Source organism: Nicotiana sylvestris, chromosome 12, assembly GCF_000393655.2.
Source record: "Nicotiana sylvestris chromosome 12, ASM39365v2, whole genome shotgun sequence".
Classification (NCBI taxonomy): domain Eukaryota; kingdom Viridiplantae; phylum Streptophyta; class Magnoliopsida; order Solanales; family Solanaceae; genus Nicotiana; species Nicotiana sylvestris.
Window position 1 is genome coordinate 129911670 of NC_091068.1, and position 23479 is coordinate 129935148.

General features: G+C 37.8%; 1 protein-coding gene and 1 pseudogene across 1 annotated transcript; both read right to left on the bottom strand.

Annotated features, from left to right (window-relative positions):
* Positions 1 to 10911: 10911 nt before the first annotated feature.
* LOC104230870 (subtilisin-like protease SBT3) lies at positions 10912 to 13535 on the bottom strand (annotated as a pseudogene).
* A 1985-nt stretch (positions 13536 to 15520) lies between these two features.
* LOC104230869 (small ribosomal subunit protein uS12) lies at positions 15521 to 17215 on the bottom strand. Its single transcript, XM_009783766.2, has 4 exons — positions 17112 to 17215; positions 16080 to 16235; positions 15857 to 15983; positions 15521 to 15771 (listed from the first exon to the last, which is right to left on the bottom strand). Exons 1-4 carry the CDS (start codon positions 17114 to 17116, stop codon positions 15631 to 15633), a joined length of 429 nt encoding a protein of 142 aa, XP_009782068.1. The 5' UTR covers positions 17117 to 17215; the 3' UTR covers positions 15521 to 15630.
* Positions 17216 to 23479: the final 6264 nt, after the last annotated feature.

A 23479-nucleotide genomic window follows, 5' to 3' on the forward strand; every position in this document is an offset into this window, starting at 1 on the left:
GTTGTACTCCATGTTTTCCTTGGTCATCTGCTCTTCTAATATTGTTTAGAATATTCTTAAAGTGTATGACATGATGTGTTGCCCCTGTATCTATTACCCAATCACACATACTTGCATCAGATAACAGAGAGACTATACCTGTAAAATTATTAGAACTTTCTGTAGTTGTTGGTTTGGACAACAACCTCACCAGCTGTTGATATTGTTCTTCTGTGAAAAACTGTCCTTCTCATTGTATCTGCACATTCATTGGTTTCCCTTCCTCACTATTTGCATTCATATTCACATTGTTAGCATATACCTTTCCTCCTGCAGGTTGATTCCTCCTCTTGCTCTTAAAGTCGGCTGAATATCTAATTATTTTGAAGCAATTCTCCTTAAAATATCTTTTATATCCACAATGTTCATAAATGACTCCAGCCTTTCTTGCTCTAAAGTCCCGGCCTTTCCCTGCTCACATGGTGAGTGGTTCTATACGTATCAACAACACCTAAAGACCTCTGACTTTCCTCTTGAGTCACTATGGCATAGGCTTCATTAACAGTCACAACAGGCCTCTTAGCTAACACACTATTTCTTATGTTGCTATTACTTTCATTTAGCCCCATAAGAAATTGCAGCAAACGTTGAGATCTTAGGTGTTCTACTGAGGGTTGAGATACTTCACAATCACACGAAGACAGTGGTACTAACACATCTAATTCATCCTACAAGTCCTTCATTTTTGAAAAATGGCTAGTAACAGAGTCAGTACCTTGCCTTAGGGTTGTGATAGCTGTCCAGAGGTGATAAATCCTCGTCAAATCTGATCGATCAAATCTCTCCTGGAAATCATTCCACATTTTTCTTGCATTAGAGGCATAGATGATACTCGATATCAATTCACTTGATACAGTGCTCCCAATACATGACAACACAATCGCATTACATTTTTCCCATTGTTCAGCCAATCTCCTCTGTACATACTCTTCACACAAGTTCCGTCCACAAACCCTAGCTTACTTTTCCCCCGGAGCGCTAATTTCATCGCTCTACTCCACAGAGCATAGTTATCTGGCCCTGTGAGTTTGAGCTGTATTAGGACAAGTCCTGGAGCATCTGAGTATTGTAGAAACAACGGATGATTGTGATCTAGAGATGCAACTTCATTTCCCGCCATGGCTGTCTGAAATTCAGCTTCGTCGGAGCTCTGATCTTCTGTATTTTGCCTGAATCTCGATGAAATCACGATCATGATACCATGATAAAATTGATTGAATTTACACAATAATGCAACATGCAAGTGAATCTGAGTGAGAGATCTACAGTGGAGATAGAGAGGAAATGAGATAAAGAAGAAGCTCTGTATTTTCACTTAAGAAGAGGAAGAAGAAATACACATGAGAGTGGGCCTTTTATAACAGCCCACCTCTAACTGTCTTAACAGCTTTTCCTTCAAGGACAACGCTTTCTAATCTTTAAACATAGGTCCCGCAGCTTAGTTCATGTACAATTAGTATGTTTCTTAATAACAACCACTTAATAAGTCCTTATAGGTGTGTATGAATAAGATCTATAACAAAGATTTAATTTCATTAATATGCTATCATCCACATTTATTATTAATTGCCACAACTGCCTACCATTATCAACTATTACCATGTCACCCACTACCACTAAACTCAATCACCACCACCACTACCACCTCCTCAATCATTGCCACCACCATTATCGACAACTACCCCCAGAATCCTCATTACCCCCACCACCATCATTCTCAACCACAAACTCATCCACCTCAACTACCACAACAAACCACCCCATCACTATCAACAACCATACCCGACACTGCCCATCATTATAAACTACCACCACATTCCTCAATCTCAACCATAACTACAACCACCACTCACCATTATTAATTATTACCACATACCGTCATCATTCTCAATCATAATAGCCATCACTACCAATTACCACTAGCGACTACTCAGAATTACCACCACCAAAACCACCACCAATCACCGCCTCTAGTCTGCATTCACAAGCATCACTGTTAGCAATCACCACCACTAACTACCATATTTTTTAAAATATATATGTTTTATTTATAGAGTATTTGATTAATTAGTATTTTATTTGAATTTTATATTTATTAATTTTCAAATAAAGATAAATTTTATATTCAGATATTAAAAAAACAGTCTTAATCATTTAGTATTCACCTTTTAATATACATCTTAATATTCAGATGTGTATTCAGATTCAAATATATTAATCTTAATGCACATCTTGATATTCAGATGTGTATTCACATTCAGAAAAAAACAAATGAGGCCTTAGTGTCTCCCAAATGGATGAGATTTTACCTTGTGTATTGCAAAAGAGCTCCTCCCCACGCACTCTCTTAAAATAAAGAGATGGCTGAGTTCAAGTTCTCATAGCATACCACCAAGGGGGGATGCTCTTCCCTTTAACTAGATTGGGTTTGAGACTTGGTTATGGAAAAAGTCCTTGAAAGGGACCCTATGCGGTGCGAATCCGGATATAGTCGGTCTGGGATATCGGACACCGGACATCGGGTAGGAAAACTAAAAAAGTCCGAGTATCTTTATATTTCTGGAAAAGTGAGAAAGTTATTTTAACAAAGACAAATACAGGCAGTCCTTGTTTCACAATACCAAAAATTTTCAACGGGAGCAATGAACAACAAGGATTGAAAAATTAACAATAGAAAACTATCCATGTAAGCCAAATAACGAGGAGCATGAGCATCAACAAGTTGGAGAAGAGCAGTTGCACAACACAAGGATGTCGTCATTGTCTCCAATATCACAGGTTCGTCATCTTATGCTCATCGAATTTCAGATTTTAATGGTGATGGTGACGTCAATGTTTGATCCCAATGATTCGATGACCTACTTGTTTAAGGTGCAATTTGAAATAACCTCGGGATAGGAGGATGCTTCTATCTATCATAGACTGTGTTCGACCAAAAAATGTTGGACTTTTTTATTGAACTAATTAAATAAGAAGATTTGAGGCAAATCCTAGCCAAAGATAATTTGTCCTAGATACGAGATAGGAGATAAGAATAAGTAGGCATAACTAAACATAAAATTTAATTATAACAATGATTGCATCTTGTCGCATAAGAAAAGGATGATGATTTTGATGATATTAAACGACAACGAAGAATACATAGATAAAAAGTGTCACCGTTCTTGAATAAGATTGACCCTCATACATTTGATATAATGCATCTAATGATGGATAATGAGGATCTAAGCTTCCTTTCTCCTTTCTCCTTGACCAGGAGCCCGAGATGAATTATCTCTCCTTCTCTCTTAAGATATGTCTACCTGTGTATCTGAGTTTTTGTCAGCCCCCCCCCCCAATTACTCTCTCCCCTCATATTTATACAAAAATACTTTTTTTATCCAATGGTCCTTAATCGGAATACTAAGTTCTTGAAATATCCTGTGGAATATTCCTCTAGAAATGTCTAAGGATTGAACTAGTCGTTCAGGCTTAATGGAGTGCTCGACCTCGACCGCAGCCGAATCACTCGTTAGTGTATTGCTTCTCATACGTGACCTCAGATCAGTTAGCTATTGGTCGTCCTTCATTAAGTGAGATTCTTCTGTTCAGATTTCAACCTATACAGTTAGTCCCTCCGCTCGTCGAGGTTGCCTTTGGGCGAGCATGGTGGGCAGACTACGCCAGTTAGCTTTTTTGAGAAATCTGAGAACATTGGGCGAAGAGTGATTCCCCTTTGTTGGCGAGGTGGAGAGATGATTCTTCAAAAGTCGTGCCAGGCCGTTACGTCAGTTTGAAATGACACTTTCTTCATGCGTCATTATGGCGCACGTTCCCCATACATTACATCGTTTCCCTCGCTTCTTCCGTTTCGAAGTTAATGAGGCGGCATTTGGGCTTTCTTGATTGGGGTGCCTGTGTCCTTATAAATAGGGATAGGCACTCCTCATTTGAATTGTTGTGTTTTTAAAGCCCTTGAAGCCCGAGTTCTTTTCTTCTTCGAATTTTCAGCTTCTGTGTTTTCTTCCATTCCTTAGTATCCTTTGCTACTATTACCTCCTTCATCTTTGTACTTCTTCTTCCCGCAATCAAAAAAATGGCCAACACTCCCTCTAATATTATGATGTTGGTTGTGGATGCATCTCACCATGAGGAAGGGGTGGCCATGGCGGAAGATGAAAACTTTCCCACTGTGGACGAGATAATCCCACGCTCCAGGAAGGTTAGATCAGACTTCAAAAGCCTGTCTGAGGATGAACCTGAACTTGTTATCTCTACTGTGGATGCGGAAGCGATCACTGCGTTTAGAACTAAGTGGCAAATCTCGATCCATGTTGAAATAGTTCCTGCTGGTATTGATGTAGTCCAAACACACCGCCCGAGGTACTGCGCATTTTATGCATACCCATTTGTCGTCGGCTACACGCTTCCTCTTTCTTTTTTATCAGAGGATTTTTGCCTCTTTTACATTGTGTGCCCGGCTCAGCTCTCTCCGTATATGTAAAAGCTTTTCCTCATACTTATCAAATACGGGGAGTTGTCCAGCCGTGGTATTTCTCTACGCCATGTACTGCCTCTTTGCCCCAAGTTTTTAAAGCGGCACGATGATTCATATGCGCCATCGGGGGACTAACGGGTTGGTGGAAAAGATGGACGATAAAACTAATCATCACTTTTGGGGAAACTTCTTCTTCGTGAAGATGGCGCACGTGGTATCGAACCCCAGCGGATTCCTCGAGGAGTGAAATTTTGCTCATAAGTGTTTCCCTTCTAAAATGACTGTTGTTTACTTTGGGGGTAATCTGATCATTCTTTTTCTTTCTTTGTAGCCCAACGGGATCCTCTTTCACTAGTTGTAGACATTCGCGACTGGGTGATTCGGGTTTTGCCCCATATTATGGGGATTCACGAGTGGTTGCATTTCCATAAGAGGTTCAAACGTAAACCTGTGGTTGGTGAGTCAACTTCGGCTTCGATTGCTAGCTCTTATACCATTATTTCTATCCTCTTATCTCTCTTTTTTGTTTACAGGTCGGAGGGCGGCAAGGAGTGTGAGGGCTCCTACGCCCATTTTCTGCCAGTTGGGTATCTCGGCCAAGCCTATTCTTGCTGTGGCTACAAATAAACCCGCTCAGACCGCTGCTGTCTTGCAAATTTCGACTCCCATAGTTTATTTTGTGGACGAGTCGTTGGAGGATGAAGAAGATGGGGCCCCTTTGAAGAGACGAAAGATAGTGGCTGAGACCGAGGGACCTTCGAGAGGTGGACTCGCGTTAGCGGTGTCCAAACTGGACGGGGTACTGGATTGGGCGTTAAGACCGTGGCTCATCCAATCTGGAGTTGGCTTTTTTGGAAGAGGAACAGAGCTCGGAGGTCGCTGCAATCATTCCTAGTGGTCCGTTGACTTCACAATAGGCCCGCCCCTCCTCTTTAGACAGCGAGAGGGCAAAGGGCATGGTTGTAGATGACTATGAGTCCAGTTCGGATATTGAACTCGAGGACATAAGAATGTTTGAAGAGGGGTTCACTCGGGTGGAAACGGGAATGGACAGTTCCTCTATCGTAATCGAGATTTCCCTAGACTTAGACTTGTTGGGGGACACAGTAAGCCCGGTGCCCTAATTTGTTGTTATTTGTTCTGCTATCGAAAATAGGGCCCTTCAGGAGATCAGCGATGCTGGCCTGTCACGGGGCGTAGCCGGAATGGCTTTGAGGCTGAGTTCTTTATTGCGTTCTTCGTTTCACGTCTTCTATTCTTGCTGACTTCTCGTGGTCCTCTTTTCTTTCCTTAAACTTTCATTTTGGAGATTGAGAGTCTCCGCCGCAAGGAGAAGGAGGCGGTCGTCTTCCAGAAGGTAGTTTCAAAATACTGTCGATATCGTGACAAGTGCGGCAAGCTAAATGCACGACTTAGGGAGGGCGGCGATCCTCAGTCCCTTAGGGAGGAGTTGGAGCAAAAGGATGAGGACCTGATGTAGTCCATGGGCAGATGCAACAAACTTGAGGAGCTGCTTAGGGCTAAAGAAGAAGAGCTCAAGGTGGGCAAGGGAGTTTCGGGTGAGTGTGCTGATCTTCAGGCGAAGGTGGTCGCAGTATTGTGAAGAGCATGAAGCGAGGAAAAGTGACAACCCCCATTTCGCTTAAAGCGAGAAGTGAAACGCTCGCTTTTTTGAAGTGAAGCAAACTTTAAAAAAATTAAAATAAATACTATGCAGTAATTAAATTAAAATAAAATAATAACTAAGAATAAAGGATATAAAAATTATAGGAATGGCAGTAATTCTCTATTAAAACTGGGCAGAGAAATAAGAACCTAAGGATTGGCATCAATTCTGAGAAAGCACCGAAGGTAAAAAAATTCGCCAGCATTTCGCTGCTATTTGGAAGTTTAAACAGTGAAAGAAGAAGAAGAAGAAGAAGAAGAAGAAGAAGAAGAAGAAGAAGAAGAAGAAGAAGAAGAAGAAGAAGAAGAAGAAGAAGAAGAAGAACATACTTGTTGTTGTTGAAGACTTGAACTTGAAGAAGAAGAAGAACCCTAGTCGATGTTATCAGATGCTCTGCCTTAAAACCCTAGTCGTTGTTGTTGCTGTTCTTTTATAAAAGACACAACTGATTTCGTTTTTAATAAAATATGTATGGGTCTGATTTAAAACACAGAAGCGGTCGCTTCCTTCGCATCGCATCGCTTGATCGCTTCTCGGTTTTTAGTAGGAAGCAGTCGCTTTTTTATACCTGAGTCGCTTCACCCATATGAAGCGTGCACCTTCTCGCTTCGCATCGCTTCTCGCTTAAAGCGAGGAAGCGGGCACTTTTTTAAACACTGGGTGGTCGCCCTACGGGCGGAGCTTGAGCAGAGTGATTCTAGGGTCACCAGTCTAAGTGTTGAGCTGGCGGAGAAGGCGACCGAATTGGAGGGAAAAGTGGCCGAGTTGGAGAGAGTCGAAGGAGCCCGGGTAGCGGCCTTGGTGAGGGTTGCGACATCAGAGGATTCTATCCGCGTTCTTGGGTCTGAGCATGCAATGGAGATGGGGACGGCTACTCTGAGGGAGATATGACTTGATGAGAGAATTGGCGAGCTTGAGGGAGAGGTCTCGACCTTGGGTGATCAAATTGTTGCTCTCGAGGCTGAGAGGGCTCAATTGTTGGTTTTGACTTCTTCTGTGTCCACCTCTGCTAACGTTCCTCGCCATTTGTACGAGATGTGGATCCATGCTGAAGCTCAGCAAGATATATATATAAGGGCTTGTTGGCATGGGGGAATGTTCCGGAAGCTGCTTTTGAAGAAGTTCGTGTGAAAGCGCGTGAGGCCCTGCTTGCTTGCGGCTATGATCCCACAACACCGGAGGCCGATGGGGTTGATGAGGCTGAGGACGGTCTTGCCTTTGATGATGACCGTTCTGATGGAGAGGGTGACGGTGGAGGTGACATCGCCGAACCTAGCGGGGAAAGAGATGATGGCGTGGATGGGGGTGATGCTGAGTGAAACCTTTGTACTTTTAACTTGTCCTTTTGTACTTAGTTTTTTTTGGTACTTAGTTGGTTGAGTGGAGTTCCCTTTTTGGCCCTTTGTAAGGCACTATCTCATTTCTTTTTCTTTTCTTTTTTTTGAATAAAGCAGCTGGTTCGTCTTTGATTGTATGTCTTTGGCTCTTTCTTTTCTTTTCGGATTTCTTGGATTTGCTCGCAATAAGTCCCTGACTTTTGGTAATCGATTCAAGCGGGGTCGAATTTGACCTGCTTATTCGGACAAGGTCGAACTTGACTTATTAACTCGAGCGAGATCGTATTTGGTATGTTAATTCGAGCGAAGTCGAGTTTTGTATTGCCAATTTGAGCGAAGTCCATTTTTACTTGTAAATTCGAGTGAGGTCGGATTTTGACTTGCCAATTTGGGCGAAGTCCATTTTGACTTGTAAATTCGAGCGAGGTCGATTATTTTTCCTGTGTTGGCATGACGTGTAAATTTGGTGGAGTTACGTAAGAATTCCGTATGTTGTTTTGCTTATTCATTTATTGGAGAAGGTTACACGTTACTGTACGATCCGTAGATACGTTCGAGGAGTCCCGGTCTATCTAGTTCTTTCATCGCTCCGCCTAGAAAGGTAGTTGATAAACTGGGTGATGAGTGTCACACTCAAGCTGGGATGGCATGTGGGCGAGATCAGATTTTAACTGGTTGTGTCGTCGCAGAGTTGCTTTGGCGAGTGCATGGATGGGTTTTACGCACTTGTGCTCTTTCTGAGTACTGGAGAGATTCGTATGTTCTTCCAGCTGGTGATTCGGTCCTAGTCTATTCAGAATTATCCCTTTATGGCGTTAAGTACCAATTTGTTGGAGAGGTGGCTTCACTCATCCGTTGCTTGCAGGATGATATGGCGTGGAGAGTGTTGTTTTGATAATGTTTGTTCTCTTGTTCGCATAGTTGGGAGAGTTTTTCTATTCGCATCACATTCAAAGAAAAATAATAAGTTAAACCCAAACTAAATTGTTTGTTACCTCGGCCTAATTGGTTGACGAGTGGAGAAGGGCGTTGTAACACGACTCATTTTGACCCATACTTGAATGCTGGCTTCAGATATGATCCTGGCCCCGTGCTTGGCTTCACCGTCAGTCGAATCTGGGCTCTTGTGGAATGACAACTTATTTTTCCCGTTGGGATCTCGAGTTCGAGTCCCAGTCTGATCCAGTCCCAGGCATACAAAAATAAGGGGAACATAAATCATACCGCAAACACACTGGCAAGGTAAGCTTGCTATTTCAAAGAATTACACTATAGCTATCATTTCTTCCTAAGAGAGAGAGAGGGCAGTGTGCATAAGTGTAGATTGGTATCTGACGTTAATATAGCAATAAGATGGTGGACGTGCTTAGTGCGTAGTGACCATAATTCTATTTTGACAACTCACGCTTACGACATACCAGACTTACCCCTTTAGCAAGACGTGTCTTTCACGTAGATATCAAAATATAATTTCGTTTTCGTGCAATGATCTTACCTCGGTTTGTCAGGCTATTTAAAGAGTTTGCCTTAGATCTAGAGGAGATTAAAATTTTGGCTAGAAAATCCCCACAGACGGCGCCAAATTGTTCGACCAAAAAGTGTTAGACTTTTTTATTGAACTAATTAAATAAGAAGATTTGAGGCAAATCGTAGCCAAAGATAATTTGTATTAGATCCGAGATAGGCGATAAGAATAAGCAGGCATAACTAAACATAAAATTTAATTATGACAATGATTGAATCCCGTCGCATAAGAAAAGGACGATGATTTTGATGATATTAAACGATAACGAAGAATACATAGATTAAAAGGGTTGCCGTCCTTGAATAAGGTTGACCTCCATACATTTGATACAATGCATCTAATGATGGATAATGAGGATCTAAGCTTCCTTTCTCCTTGACCGGGAGCCCGAGATGAATTATCTCTCCTTCTCTCTTAAGATATGTCTACTTGTATATTTGAGTTTTTGTCAGCTCCCCCCCCCTAGTTACTCCCCCCCCCCATATTTATATAAAAATATTTTCTTTATCCAATGGTCCTTAACCGGAATACTTAAGTTCTTGGAATATCCTGTGGAATAATTCTCTAGAAATGTCTAAGGGTTGAACTAGCCGTTCAAGCTGAATGGAGTGCTCGACCTCGACCGCAGCTGAATCACTCGTTAGTGTATTGCTTCTCATACATGACGTCCTCGGCTTGGTTAGCTCTTGGTCGTCCTCCCTTAAGTGAGATTCTTCTATTCAGATTTTGACCTATACAGACTGCAGATGGGAGGAAGAAGAGGACAGCACCAAAAGCTCATCCTTAGATGTTGCGAAGAATTAACCTTCATCAGCGAATAACATATGACAAATGAGAATGGAACTTCGGTGGTTGCAAATGAGCAAGGGGCTGCTGATCCATTTGTTAGAGAGGATCAAGAAGTTGTTTAGGATCAAAATTATTAATGTTTTCCAACTTTTTTTTCTGAACTGTTAAATAATCGCCTATGTTATTTTTGATGGTCAAGTTTAAATTTGAAAATCGCCTTTCCTATACTTAGCAATTTCTTATGAAAAATGTAGCCGGTATAAATGATGTGTTCAAGCGTACTCTTTGAGGTCAATGGATATATACTGAATGGATAGCTATTTCAAGATGCTGTTTGAGCATGAGTAACTCTTAATCTTACGCAATAATTTGTTGTTGTCGAGGCAAAACTAATGCATCCAGTTTCTGCACAACATGCTCTATAGAATTATCTTGTGAAATATAACCATGGAGCCGAGGGTTTCTTGGAAACAATCTGTCAACCTGCACAACATAAGGCGGGTAAGGTCTGCATACGTATTACCCTCCCTAGATCCCACATTTGGGAATATAACCATCGGAAGCGGACTGTCTGTATGTTGCTACTGATTAATGACCCCTATCCCTCTTATTCTATGTGTATTAGTTTCAGTTTTGGAAATCATTCAACTATTCTTTAAATTGAAAGGGGGAACTAGGAGAGGGAAGGGTGAGGAGTTGTAATAGTTGTAAGCATTTAGTTCAGAACTTCAACCAATGTGACTGAACAGCAGTCGGTTTTCTGTGTCTCAAACTGTGGCTCTGCTTGTAATATGTCTAGTTTTAGGCACTTTAAATTTCTAATTTCCTCGTGTAAAATTTTCTTTACATATCTTTTGTTGGCTAAGGCAAAAGGTCTACTCAATGCTCTAATGCTATAGACGCTCTTTCCTTCTCACTTTTCGGTTAAACACATCTTTATACATACAGCATTGTCATTAGTTCTTAAGTATAGGTGCAAGATAATCCTTTCTTCCATATCTTGGGGCTTATTACAGCAAGTATTAAGATTTTCAGTTATACTAGCACCGGAATTTATGCAGCCTTAGATTCTCCGGCGTTTTTGGTAACCCCAAAGATTGTTATTCAACAGTTACTTCAAACATACATGCGCTTTGCCAGCTACTTTATCATAACTCTCTTAGAGAGTTTCAAACTTAAAAATGCAACAGTTTTGTTAAATGCAGCATTTCAGGTCCAGGCTTCAATCTCTGGAGCTACTACTATAGGACTTCTTACTGTGTGATGGCCATTCTCTTCCTCCCAAGTGATTGAACCAGATTGTGCTTGATCTTCAGCAATGCCCTTGTAATGTATGGTTAGAGTGTAGTCCTGCTTCTGATTTTTCTTCTCAAACACCAAGGTCTGTGAAAAGATAGACATTGTCGAGTTTTTCGGTGCTTTCACTTTTACTTTATACGTAGCTGCACCAACTCCAACATTTGTGACTGTCCTCTTGAATTTCTGCTCCAACCAAGTGTAGTTCCCATAAGGGCTAAAGAGAGCAATAAATGAAGGGTAATTGATATGATTGGATGGATTTGAGCACTTGTGCTGAGCTGATGAGCTAGCAATTGTTTTGAATTGCTCTACTTTCAAATTCATAGAGCAGAGAAGGTTCACATAGTCTTGTGGAGTGGCATCATATATTAGGCCTGGATCAACTGCACGGTTTGGATCAACGACTCCTGCTCCCATGGCTAATGATGTAGCATCCTTGTTATCATCCGCTGTTTTGATGGGTTTTTCAGTATTATCCGAAGGATTGGCAGTGGTCATCATGGCAGAGCGAATAGCTGAAGGACTCCATTCAGGATGTACTCCTTTTAGCATCGCAGCAATTCCAGCAACGTGAGGAGTAGCCATGGAAGTTCCTGATAGAAGACGGTAATCACTATACAAATTTGTATTGACACCAACAGTTGCAGCTGAAACGTTCGATGGCCATTCTGCTAAAATTAACACTCCTGGTGCCATAATATCTGGCTTTGCAACTCGCAGGTAGCTTCTAGAGGGGCCTCTCGAGGAAAATGCAGAAACGACTGGAGCAGGCTTTACATCAATATGTGTTTCCTGGAAACTGATGCTGGCTTTAGGTTTAACACTTTTGATTGCATAATCTGTTACTTGTTTCCATTCCTTGCTGCTAATGACAACTCCAGGAATCAGAAAATAGTTGGACGTCATAAACATAGATTGCGGCTCCAAATCCTGACTCTGAGATGGCCTCTATTTGATCAGAGACTGGTAAGTCTTCTTGTGCAGTGCTATAACAAATCATGATGCTACGTTTAGCATTAGGGACTTGATATAATAAGTCAGATGAATCACAAGTAGATAAACTTCCATTGTTAACCAAATGAAAATCCTTGATCATGGTTCTCACTGGAAACAAGCTAAATCCAGTAATCTTTAAGCCATTCCCAAGAGTTAAAGTCCCTGAAAATGATCGGTCAGTACTGCATGATGCCACGGTAAAGATCCAAGGGACTCCATTGGTTAAAGTTCCCATTTCAGGGCCATCATTTCCAGCTGAAGCAGTGACTAAGACACCCTTATCATAGCACCGAAAGAAGCTATTGCAATAGAATATTTATACAAGGGAATATTAGACCATCCATACGAAATGGTCAGTATGTCAATACCATCTGCAACAGCTTGGTCCATAGCAGCAATTGAATCAAAAGTAAAGGTTCCTTCGTCAAAGCTAAACTTATACACAGCTATCCTAGCTCGTGGCGCGATACCTCTTGCTGTTCCAGGAGCATATCCAAAATATGAGGCTCCTTCAGCAAAACTACCAGCAGCAATGGAAGCAACATGAGTGCCATGACCATCAGTGTCTCTGGCTGAATTCATTGAAATATTCACACTAGGATCATTAGCCAAAATCCCCTTATTGAAATAATTAGCTCCAATGAGTTTCCTGTTGCACAATGAGGTTCCTGGCTTGCAAACTCCCTTCCACTTTTTGGGAATTTCGGACAATCCATCATCCCTGAAACTGGCAGATTCTGGCCAGATTGGTGATTCAAGTACACCAATGATAACATCTTAACCAAAACCAGATTCTGGCCATAGACCAGAAGCAGGATTGAGCTTAAGAAACTCAGAAGTACGAGTAGTGTGAGCTTCAACAGTCCTGTCTTTATAAGCTGAAAGAAAACCTGGTGATTTCTTGAGAGCTTCAAGTTCATCTTTAGACAAAACAGCACTGAAGCCATGAATTACATTGTCATAAGAATAAAGAAGCTTTGGAGTGACCATTTGGAGTAGTGGGAACATCAATCTTGATGTAATCAATAATGGAGGAACGCCAGTTTTGGTGACTAGCAAAGATCTTAGGCATAAAAGACTTGTCCAAATGGACAATGTAAGTAGACCTCTAGGCTGAGGTTCCTAGAAACAAAGACAGACTAAAAAAGAAACCAAGAAAATGGGAGAAGAGGTACTAATGTATCCATTGTTCTATATTTCTACTTGTGGTTTCCTACTATATACAGAGCCTCCTTTAAATACACATGTTAAGAAACAACCATGTTTGGCTGGTTTTGTAAAAGTAGATAATGCAATTTGATTATTTGAGAAATTGGTAAGCATGTACTTCTTGCTATAATGCATGTACTTCTTGCTATAATGCATGTACTTCTTGCTATATATCAAGGTTGTAAACGCTAAACACATCTTGTATTTGGCGATTATTATTAGAGATACTCAGCAATCAAGGAGCACTGTGGATTTCTAGCAAGTGGCACGTTAGACCCAAGTTACTATCGAGAAAATGACCCTACCATGTTGTGAATGATTGGTAAATATTCCATATTGAAATGATTTTGTAGTCAATCAATCATATTGGAAGGGTCATATTTTTCTAATTTATGCATGCCCACTCAGTCATTCCACCCCTCCCCCACCTCTCTATATATGGAAAAGGGCCAAACTGTCCCTGAATTAGCGGTCAAGGCTAAATATACTTTCCGTCCATTTATCGATTTAAAAATTCTCCCAATGTTATCTTTGCGGCTTTTTCACCTAACGGTCGACTTGAATTAAAAAAAAAAAAGTTTTATTTAAATTTCACGTGTCATTTTATTACTGGTCCAATTCAATTAAATAAGTATTTTTTTTTTTTGCTAATTTATAAGAATCACAAAGAAAGAAAATATTTTTTGATAAAATTTTGTTTGTAATCTTTTACCAACAACATAATAATACATTGTGCATATATAAATAGATCTATACACATACAGAAAAATTATAGAATTACAATATGTTAAAAACGAAAGCAACTAAACATCATAAATGAAAGCAGGCTAAGTATCATGATTCTTTCATCGGTCTTCTAATTTGAAATAAAACCAGGTTTTGTTCAATTTTCATAAAAGAATAAAGCAGTGAGAACTGGCATTCTAGGAAAAATATTGGCCACAAATTGAAATTATCCATAAGAAATTAATGTTGACCATTAGGAGCAATGAATATGCGTAATTTGATTTTTTGGTTTGCGAAGGATCGGATGTCCAATAATTAATGGTTCGTCGATGACCAATATTACCATATCAATTTCGGCTAATTTGACCATTTGGATGTTCACGAAAAAGTATTAGGTCTTAATATTAAAAGGAATAAAAAGAGGGAGGAAGTAAAATAAAAATGGTCAGGAAAATAACTTTCCTGGAGAGATTTTATGTTTTCAAGGCGGGTTAGTGTTTGGGTCAAATAAGTTAGAAAACTGGGTATTTTATGGGGGATTTTTGAACCGATAGATGGACGAAAGATATATTTAGCCCTGACCAATAGCTCAAAGACAATTTTGGCACCTTTTCATTTATTTAGTTGAATTAGACCAGTAATAAAATGACACGTATAATTTAAATAAAACCTTTTTTAATTCAAGTTGATCGTTAGGCATAAGGGTAAAAATGAGTCGAAAATATAACGTTGGGGACATTTTTGGCCCTTTTCCGCTCTATATATTAGGCGCATAGCTAGAGGGACTCCGAACCCTTCTCGTCAAAAAAACATGCCGTATATATAAATTTCGTTTTTTCCCTAAATTCCTTTCGTGAATATCTGGCCTCCTTAGCTATCTGACACTCGACTAAGCGCTCATTAGATTTAGTTCATGTAGAAACAAGACCTCGTTCATAAAATGAACCATTTACTTGTACTTTTTTCCAATTCACTATACCATTTCTTGCATATGTAAAAACTAGGAGTTGATTGTTCACACCATATTATGTCGACAAGAATCTATGGAAGTTTCTTTGACCAGATTACTTATATTTTCTACTAGGATGAAGAGAAAGTAGTGTAACTCGTTGATTGAATGAATTCTGCTCTTTTCTAGGAGGCCTTTCTCTATTGTTACTTTTGATTAAAATGCTGATAATTTTGTAACCCTTGAGTGAATATCAGACTTGGGTAAGATTGAATCATAAAAGGGTGCTATTACTTTGTATTTTGTTATACTTTGAATGTTCTTTCTATGATACAATTGCTTCACTGTACTGTTTGCTGAACTAAGATGCTCGTGTAAAGAGATACCACAGTAGCTGCCTAGGACATTAGAGGTTAATTTCTAATGTGTGGGGGTGGGGTGGGGGTGGGGTGGGGGTTGGGGTTGCAACTTGCAAGATGCTAGGGAAACACCAGGAACACAACAGGGATGAACCAAAATTCCAGTGCAATATGCCTAGATTAAAAATAGTTGTTCAAGAAAGTAGTAACTCAAGACAGCTAAAAGTACATGGCAACAGTATTTTGGCAAAATGAAAAATTAAGATCTTGGTTTCTCCTTTTTCTCCTTGAAGAGAGCCAAGAGAGAAACACCAGATACCTTCACCACCTTGAACCTGACACCAGGAATATCTCCCACGGCATGACCCTTTCGACCAAATCCAGCAATCAATACCTCATCCTGCAACTCCAAAAATAAACGGATAGGAACTAAGAAATCTGAAAAACATTTTGTGCGTGGAGATATGTGGAAGCAAAGGACTCACATTTTCTTCAATGTAGTTCAAACAACCATCATTAGGAACAAATGCAGCAATCTTCTTTCCATTTTTGATCAATTGAACCCTAGCACATTTACGAATAGCAGAGTTGGGCTGCTTAGCCTCAATACCTCTACAATTTCAAAATTAACTGGTTAGATACAAGGGCTTTTGAAACAGAATGGCTAATGGATAAGTTATCAAACTCGAGTAAAATAGAACTACTTACATCTTCTCAAGCACAATGCCTTTAGCGTGGGATGAGCCAGCAAATGGCTTCTTCCATTCATTTCCAAGATGGGACTTCTTGTAGGACTTGTCAGCCCATCTTTGTCTTCTACGGTGGGACTTCAGCTTGCGTCCAGCTCCCATACCTCGTGTCTTCCTGAAAATTTTACCCTATTAAGAGACAACTCGCGTAATGAACAGAAGCATATGCTTTCTCACTTTCACTAATATATTCTTAATTACATCAGAACACCTCAACGATTAGTCATTGTTGGGGGAATGACATATCGTAATAGAGAACAGACATTTCAATGCAAAACCAACATATCAAACTATAAGAAACAATGATCTTCCAATTGCTAATTGCCTTGGTATCTTAGAATTTGTCTCTAAAATCCAGGAAGAAGCACATCAAATTTCTTATTCCTAATCTTGCAGAACTCCTGAACACGACAAGCAATTTCCTTACAAAGCTCTTTAAGTAACAAAGAAAATAAGATCTGCTATTTTTATTTTGATAACTGTCCGAGCCAGCTTATGTGGACCTCGACTAATTCCACGGAATACCTACTGCCTCACACAGCAACAGGTGGTAACTCCACAAAAAAAGTTTGCTAATTTTTAAAAGCACCATCAATTCGTGCAATAAATCTACTGTTCCTATAACCTCCACGTCCACCGTTTTCAAATTACAACCTTCTAGCAATCAGGCACTTCAAAAATTTTACACGCTCAGTAACTCGATTAACAATTGTTACATATTGGGCATGGAAAAGCTATAAAATCTGCATTACATAGTTTATTCATATAATATATCCGATATAATTAGAAACATTCATTTTTAAGCAGACAACAATAGAACCCAGATTCCAGGATAGGCAAAAGGGGAGAGAACTATTAGGAATCGATTAAAAGAGGACCAAAACACTTAGACTTGAAATGCAGATATAAAGTTTTCACATGGAAATAATGCAATTTGAAGATGACTGTAACACATAGAAAATGATTAAAGGAGAAAAACAACAAATCATACCCCATGTTTGCTGAGTGAAAAGAAGCTCAAACTTCAGACTAGGGTTTGAGAGGTTGCAGATGAGAAGAGAAGAGAGAGCCGCTCATAAAACCCTAACCTTTATTGAAGTTGTGTTTTTGAATTATTGAATGAATTGGAGCTCTTGGATTGGGCTTCTCGAAATTGGGCTGAAGAGTTTTGGGCTTCTGTAATTATTGTTAGAGAAACTTTCAGAAACCACTATGTTTCAGTGGTTATTAGCTAGTTGTAGCTGTCATTTACTATATTAATTCTTATATTTATGTTTTCAGATTTTTTAGAATGTATTTGATGTATTTAAGCTACTATATTTATGAATACAATAGCATTTCTAGGCGTGAAACAGGGGATTACAGCTAGACAGATTTTTGTATTCGATTGTATTCACGGCGTGAAATAGGGGATTACAACTAGATAGATTATTGTATTCGACTTTATTCACGATATGTATTTGTGAATACAGTAACATAAATTGCGCAATTCATGGTCTATTCAGTTGTTTTAAACGGAAGTGAATCAATTAACATAATAGACTCCTAATATAGCTCAACAAACTCAATTATAACACACAAAATTTGTATTTCCAGTTATAAAAAAGATTCTCAACCGAAAAATATCCCAAAAATATATCAATATTCAGAGAAAAATATGCTGAATATTTTTCCCAGCTGATAAATACAACAAAAATAGAGAATTTGAATACATATATACATCTGAATACATAAATTATATTAATTAAAAAAATATATGAATACATTCATGAAATACAACGAGATAGTGAATACAATGAAATACATGGAATACAGTGAGATACATTGAAATACAATGAAAAAAAGACAATGAATACTATAAAATACAGCAAGATACATTGAAATACATTGAAATATATTAACAAAAAATTCAAATTGCTCAGCCCAAACTCCGTCGTCTTTGTTCAAAAACAACCCTAATATCGTCTCGTTGAGAGGGCTGGGATTCTGATTCGAAACGCAATTGTTCCTGTTACCATAATACTCTCACATGCGCGTCAAAAAACCTATTCTTTACAATTGAATTTGAATGGCGTTTGTGGATTGGGACGGAAAACCCCAGATTGGGCAGAACCCTAGAACGACGAAGAGAAGAGGAAGATGAAGATTTATATAGAGTTTTGTTTCTTGTGATACAATGGGCCAAATTTTTGGACAATGAAATTTGGGCTGCTGTGGTAGATCGTAGGGATATTTATTGAGAAATTTTCACAAACCCTGGGAAAGAAGTGTTGGCTCTTTCATTCTGTGTAGGGATGACTTGGTAATATAAATTCCAGATTGAGAGTCAAAACTACCCGTTTCGATCTGTATTTGGAAGAATTGTGGTTATATTCATGGAGAAAGACTGGAGTTGAGAGAGAGGGAGGGTGGAGAAAAATCTGAAAGAATGAAAGAGAAAAATAATACAAAGCGTATTTTATGGCGTAAGAGTAGGAGGTGACCATAAATAGATATTTGGCTATAAAAATCAAAAGGTAGCTATGGAATATAATTTTTTAGAAGGGTATTTATTAAAAATAAATAAGATATCAACCATTGCTATAGGAGGTAAAAATTTCTTATTATTATTATGGAAAAACACGAATGACAGGAAAAATGACAATATATAGCCGCTCTCAAAATAATAGCCGAATATATATATATGTTATATATAAAAATTATACAAATTTTATACACTTTTTTCGGCTACTTAATGCAAATAGTTTCTGGTGTAGGCTAAAAGTGATAATATCTCAAAACGATATTGTATAGTCACTCTTAAAATAATAGCCCAAAAAAATTGTAAGTTATATATGAATTTATTTATTTTTACAAAATTTCATATATTTTTATGGCTATCGAATGTAAATAGTTTCTGACGCATGCTAAAAGTAATCTTTGTCCGAAATTATTTTTGCATTTTCTTTTTAAATTTTCCTTTTATAAGATTCTCTATATTTTTGGTTTGTTGAAAGGCATACTGCTTATAGTCTTTAGGCAAGCTAATTAGCAAAAACATCAATGATTTCAAGGATAAGCAACGATCTTAAATAATCTGTCTTACTCATTGGAAAAGCTTTAGATTCGTATTAACAAGTAACAACATTCTTGTTTAGGTATAACAGTACTTATTAACAACACTAACGGTAGAGAGGCGGATCGAAGCTTTTAAGTTTATGGGTTCGTGTCGCAATTTCAAATTAATATACAATAATAATTGGATTCACAAATAGATATTTAATAAAAAAATTTAACAAAATATATGGTTTACGCAAAAGTTACTGGGTTCTCCGAAACCCATATATTATACTCTAGATCCGCCCCTGACTGTAGTAATAATAGTTTTTACACCTGCTAACTGTTACAACCAAAATACTTTTACGGCAACTAAGCACACCCCGATGATATCTGTACCGTAAAGATTCATCATGAATTGATTAGTTTTATATTGACTTTTAATTTATTGCAATCCTTCTCTTTTATACGGGCATAAGACCGACAATGTAAGCAAGCTCATATTGATAAAGTTTTCACGTACCCAACAACAACAACAACAATAATAACAACAACAATTCAGTGAAATCTCACTAGTGGGGTCTGGAAAGAGTAATGTGTACGCAGATCTTACGCCTACCCGAAGGAGTTGAGAGGCTGACCCTAGAATACCACGATGTGATGAGCCACTCAGCCAAGTATAACGACCACTCAAGGGTTAAAAATAATCAGCATTTTAGTCAAAAAGTAACACTAGAAAAAATCGTCCTACAAAAGATCCAGAATTCATTCTGTCAACAATATAATTTATTTACACTCTTTTCTCTTCGTCCTACTAAAAAGAATAACTTGTGATATGCTCAATTAGGGGTGATAAATGGGCGGGCCGAGTCAGAATGATTCGGGTCGAAAACGGATAATGCAAAAATGAATAAATTATCATACCTGATCCATATTTAATATAGATAAAAAATGAGTTAATCGATGGATATACACATTATCCATGACTTCTTGAATATGATCACTTTGGGAGAATTCCTAGTCTCCTAAACTTGAGAAACCATAATTTGAGGTTTTACAAATTTAAAGTTAAACTTATTAGTTATCCATTGGTTATACATTTTCTAAATGGATAATATGTTTCTTATCCATATTTGACCTGTTTTTAAAAAGTTCATTATCTAACCTATTTTTTAGCAGATAAATATAGATGAATGACTATTTTTTTAACCATTTTGCCATCACTATACTCAAGTAATTTTCATAAATTGCTCTCTAACATAATATGAGTAAATAATCAGCATTCAGCTCCCCTCCTTGACAATGACATATGTGAGTACAGGGAAAATTAAACGAATAGGAAAAATAACAACAATAACTCAGTATAATCTCACAAGTGAGGTCTAGCAAATTGAAAAAAATAGAAGTAAAAATTTATGTGCTTACGATAAAATTGCCACCTAATATAGAAGGGATGGAATGAACGGGTTGGTATGCAAATATTGAAAAAGTTGACCCTCCCAAAATGATTGATTGACTGCAAAAACATTCGAATACAGAACATTTACCACTCAATCACAATATGTTAGGGTCATTTTTTTGAAAGTAAGTTGAGCCTATCCTCAATAATGCTCTTTGAACGCTAAGTTTCATCGCCATATACAAAATGTGTGTTTGTCTAAACAATATAACAACCCATAGATATATACTTTTCTATTATTAGTGAAGAATCTTGAATGAATGTAACTAAATTTGAGGGTTTTCTCACTCTTATCATGTGTCTCACATTTGAAGGACAAAAGAGATAATCGATAATTAATCGACGGATTAGACACCAAAATCGTTAAAGAAAGAGAGGTGATGATTAATGTAATCTTTTACACAAGACTTATGATGAAGAAGAGAGAGGTTTGTCGTGGTGAATTGATTAATTGAAAGACTTTATTGGGATTTTGTCAGACTTAAGAGAAGATTATTGGTATTATTTATACTTGATAAGCTATAGTCAAAGATTTCTTTGCGGTCCATTTTCTTTCTTCACTTATTTGTCTTTTGTGAAAGACAAACGGTCTTTCATTACTTCTTTTCTTCTTCTTGTATTGAATTGCTCTTTGTTGGGCTTGTAAAGAGCTAGTAAAAGGGAGTGGTCTCACGCACATGAGAAATTGGTCTTGAAAGCAAAACGGACCGATTTGCCCCCCTACGCGTGAGATATACGTGATGCCTAATCTAAATCTGATTTTGCTAAAATTTATTTCTCATTTTTTGAGCTTACCAGAAAAGGTGTTCAAATACATGCTTACCAGAATGTCAAAATTCATTCTCTTTGAATTGAATTTTGTAAATCCAATTTAATTCTCCTTCTTATAACAGCTCTAGCATCTTATCTATATTAGGAGCTGTTTTGTGAAGTTTTCAAAAAAAAAAATACCTTCATCTTCTCTTCTTCTTCAATCTTCTACGCGATTATTTTGTGCAAATTTCAAACTGTCAGCTATGAGTGCACGTGTTTGAAAGTGTTGTGGAACCTTGAGGACTGACCATTCTTAACGAATTGCACATGAGTAGCTTTTGTAAGTGTTATGTGAGTGGGAAAAGATATTTTTGAGAAACAATCTCAAAGCACTTCTTCTTCATAGAACCTTTTTGAAGAAAAAATAACTCTTCAATAATGTCCATAGTGTTATAAAATAAAAGTAATGCAGTAAAATGTAAATAAGAAGAGATAGAAAGAAGAGAGAAGTGGTTTTTTCTTTCACTTTGGTGTATTTTTCCATTGCAATTACATGACTCTTTATAGGCATAAAAAGTAAAGATGATGGACATAAAGTAGGAAATTTAATCTTTAAGTTATTCACAAAATGGGCATCCAATGTAGCATCCAATGTAGTATCCAAAGTAGTATCCAATGTACAAACTATTCATAACACTCCCCCTTGGATGTCCATGTAAGATAATATGCCTCATTAAAAACTTACAAAAAAAATATTGGGATGTACATAGTTATTTATAATATGCATTGCTTGCTGCCTCATTAAAAACCTTACCAGGAAAACCTAGTGGGACAAAACCTTGGTTAAGGAAAAGAGTACAGCGTGTAGTTACTGTCACACCTCCTTTTTCCGCCCCCGCGAGGGTACAAGGAGTTTTTTTCCAATTAAAGGACAGTCGAAACGGGATTTGTTTATTTATTTCAGAGTCGCCACTTGGGAGATTTAGGGTGTCCCAAATCACCAGTTTAATCCCGAATCGAGGAAAAGAATGACTCCATATTACAGTCCGCGAACCAGAAATCCGGATAAGGAATTCTGTTAACCCGGGAGAAGGTGTTAGGCATTCCCGAGTTCCGTGGTTCTAGCACGGTCGCTCAATTGTCATATTTGGCTTATTTATCTGATTTTAATACAATTATGAACCGATGTGCCAATTTTAACTCTTTACCACTTTATTATTATTATTATTATTTTAAAAAAATTGTGAACATCGTTTAAAACATGTCTTTGGATTACGTCACATGAAATGCACCCGCAATCCGGAACACATTTTTATTCAATGTTTTAGGATTTAGATTTGGGTCGCATGAAATGCGCATCCGAGTTTAAGAAGGTAAAATTAATTAAATCGCGCCTAAAGAGTCTAGCGTATCATTATTTTGGGTAGGGCCGTGAAATTTGCTAAAACGGCTCCTCCCTAATTCTAAGCGATTAAATGTACATTTATTGAGGGCCCCGCAATCTATACATTTCATTAAGCGAGGCTCATCTCATTTATTTGGACAAATCTTAAAACGACTACATTTTTCTATAAAAATAAGTCTCTAAAATAAAGAAAGAAAATCCTAATTTATTACTAGCTTTTATTATTTTAAGAAGACATGACATGCTAATTGCTTGATTAATACAAATATTGATGAAAAAGGAATTTCACTCTTAATTTCGAAATTATAAATAAAATAAAAATTCAACAACTAATATTCAAAATAAACAAATATAGCTAGATTAAAACTCAGCATTGTTATTTTTTTTTAAAAAAAATTATTGAGATTAATTATTCACAATCATTTGAAACTAGATTTAACCATAATTACTAAAGCTTATTAGAAAGTTTATTAGACTTAAACGTTCTCTTAATCTTGCTTAAGCTCAAGTCATGCCTTAATGCCTAATTTACGATGTTTAATTTAAATTCGTGTCTTAGCTAAATTTAGCTACTTGTTCATGATCAACCTATAATCTTGAAGCCTTCATAACTAGTGAATTAACCTATTTTGCCGAACTGATTTATTACAGACTAACTTATGATATTATTTTCTTATTCCAGTTATTATTTAGTAATTCATGAAAT

Coding starts and splice junctions, on each gene's coding strand:
- LOC104230869 (XM_009783766.2), bottom strand. Junction 15,984..16,079: donor GGCATTGTGCTTGAGAAGAT/GTAAGTAGTTCT, acceptor TTGAAATTGTAG/AGGTATTGAGGCTAAGCAGC. Junction 15,772..15,856: donor TGAACTACATTGAAGAAAAT/GTGAGTCCTTTG, acceptor TTGGAGTTGCAG/GATGAGGTATTGATTGCTGG.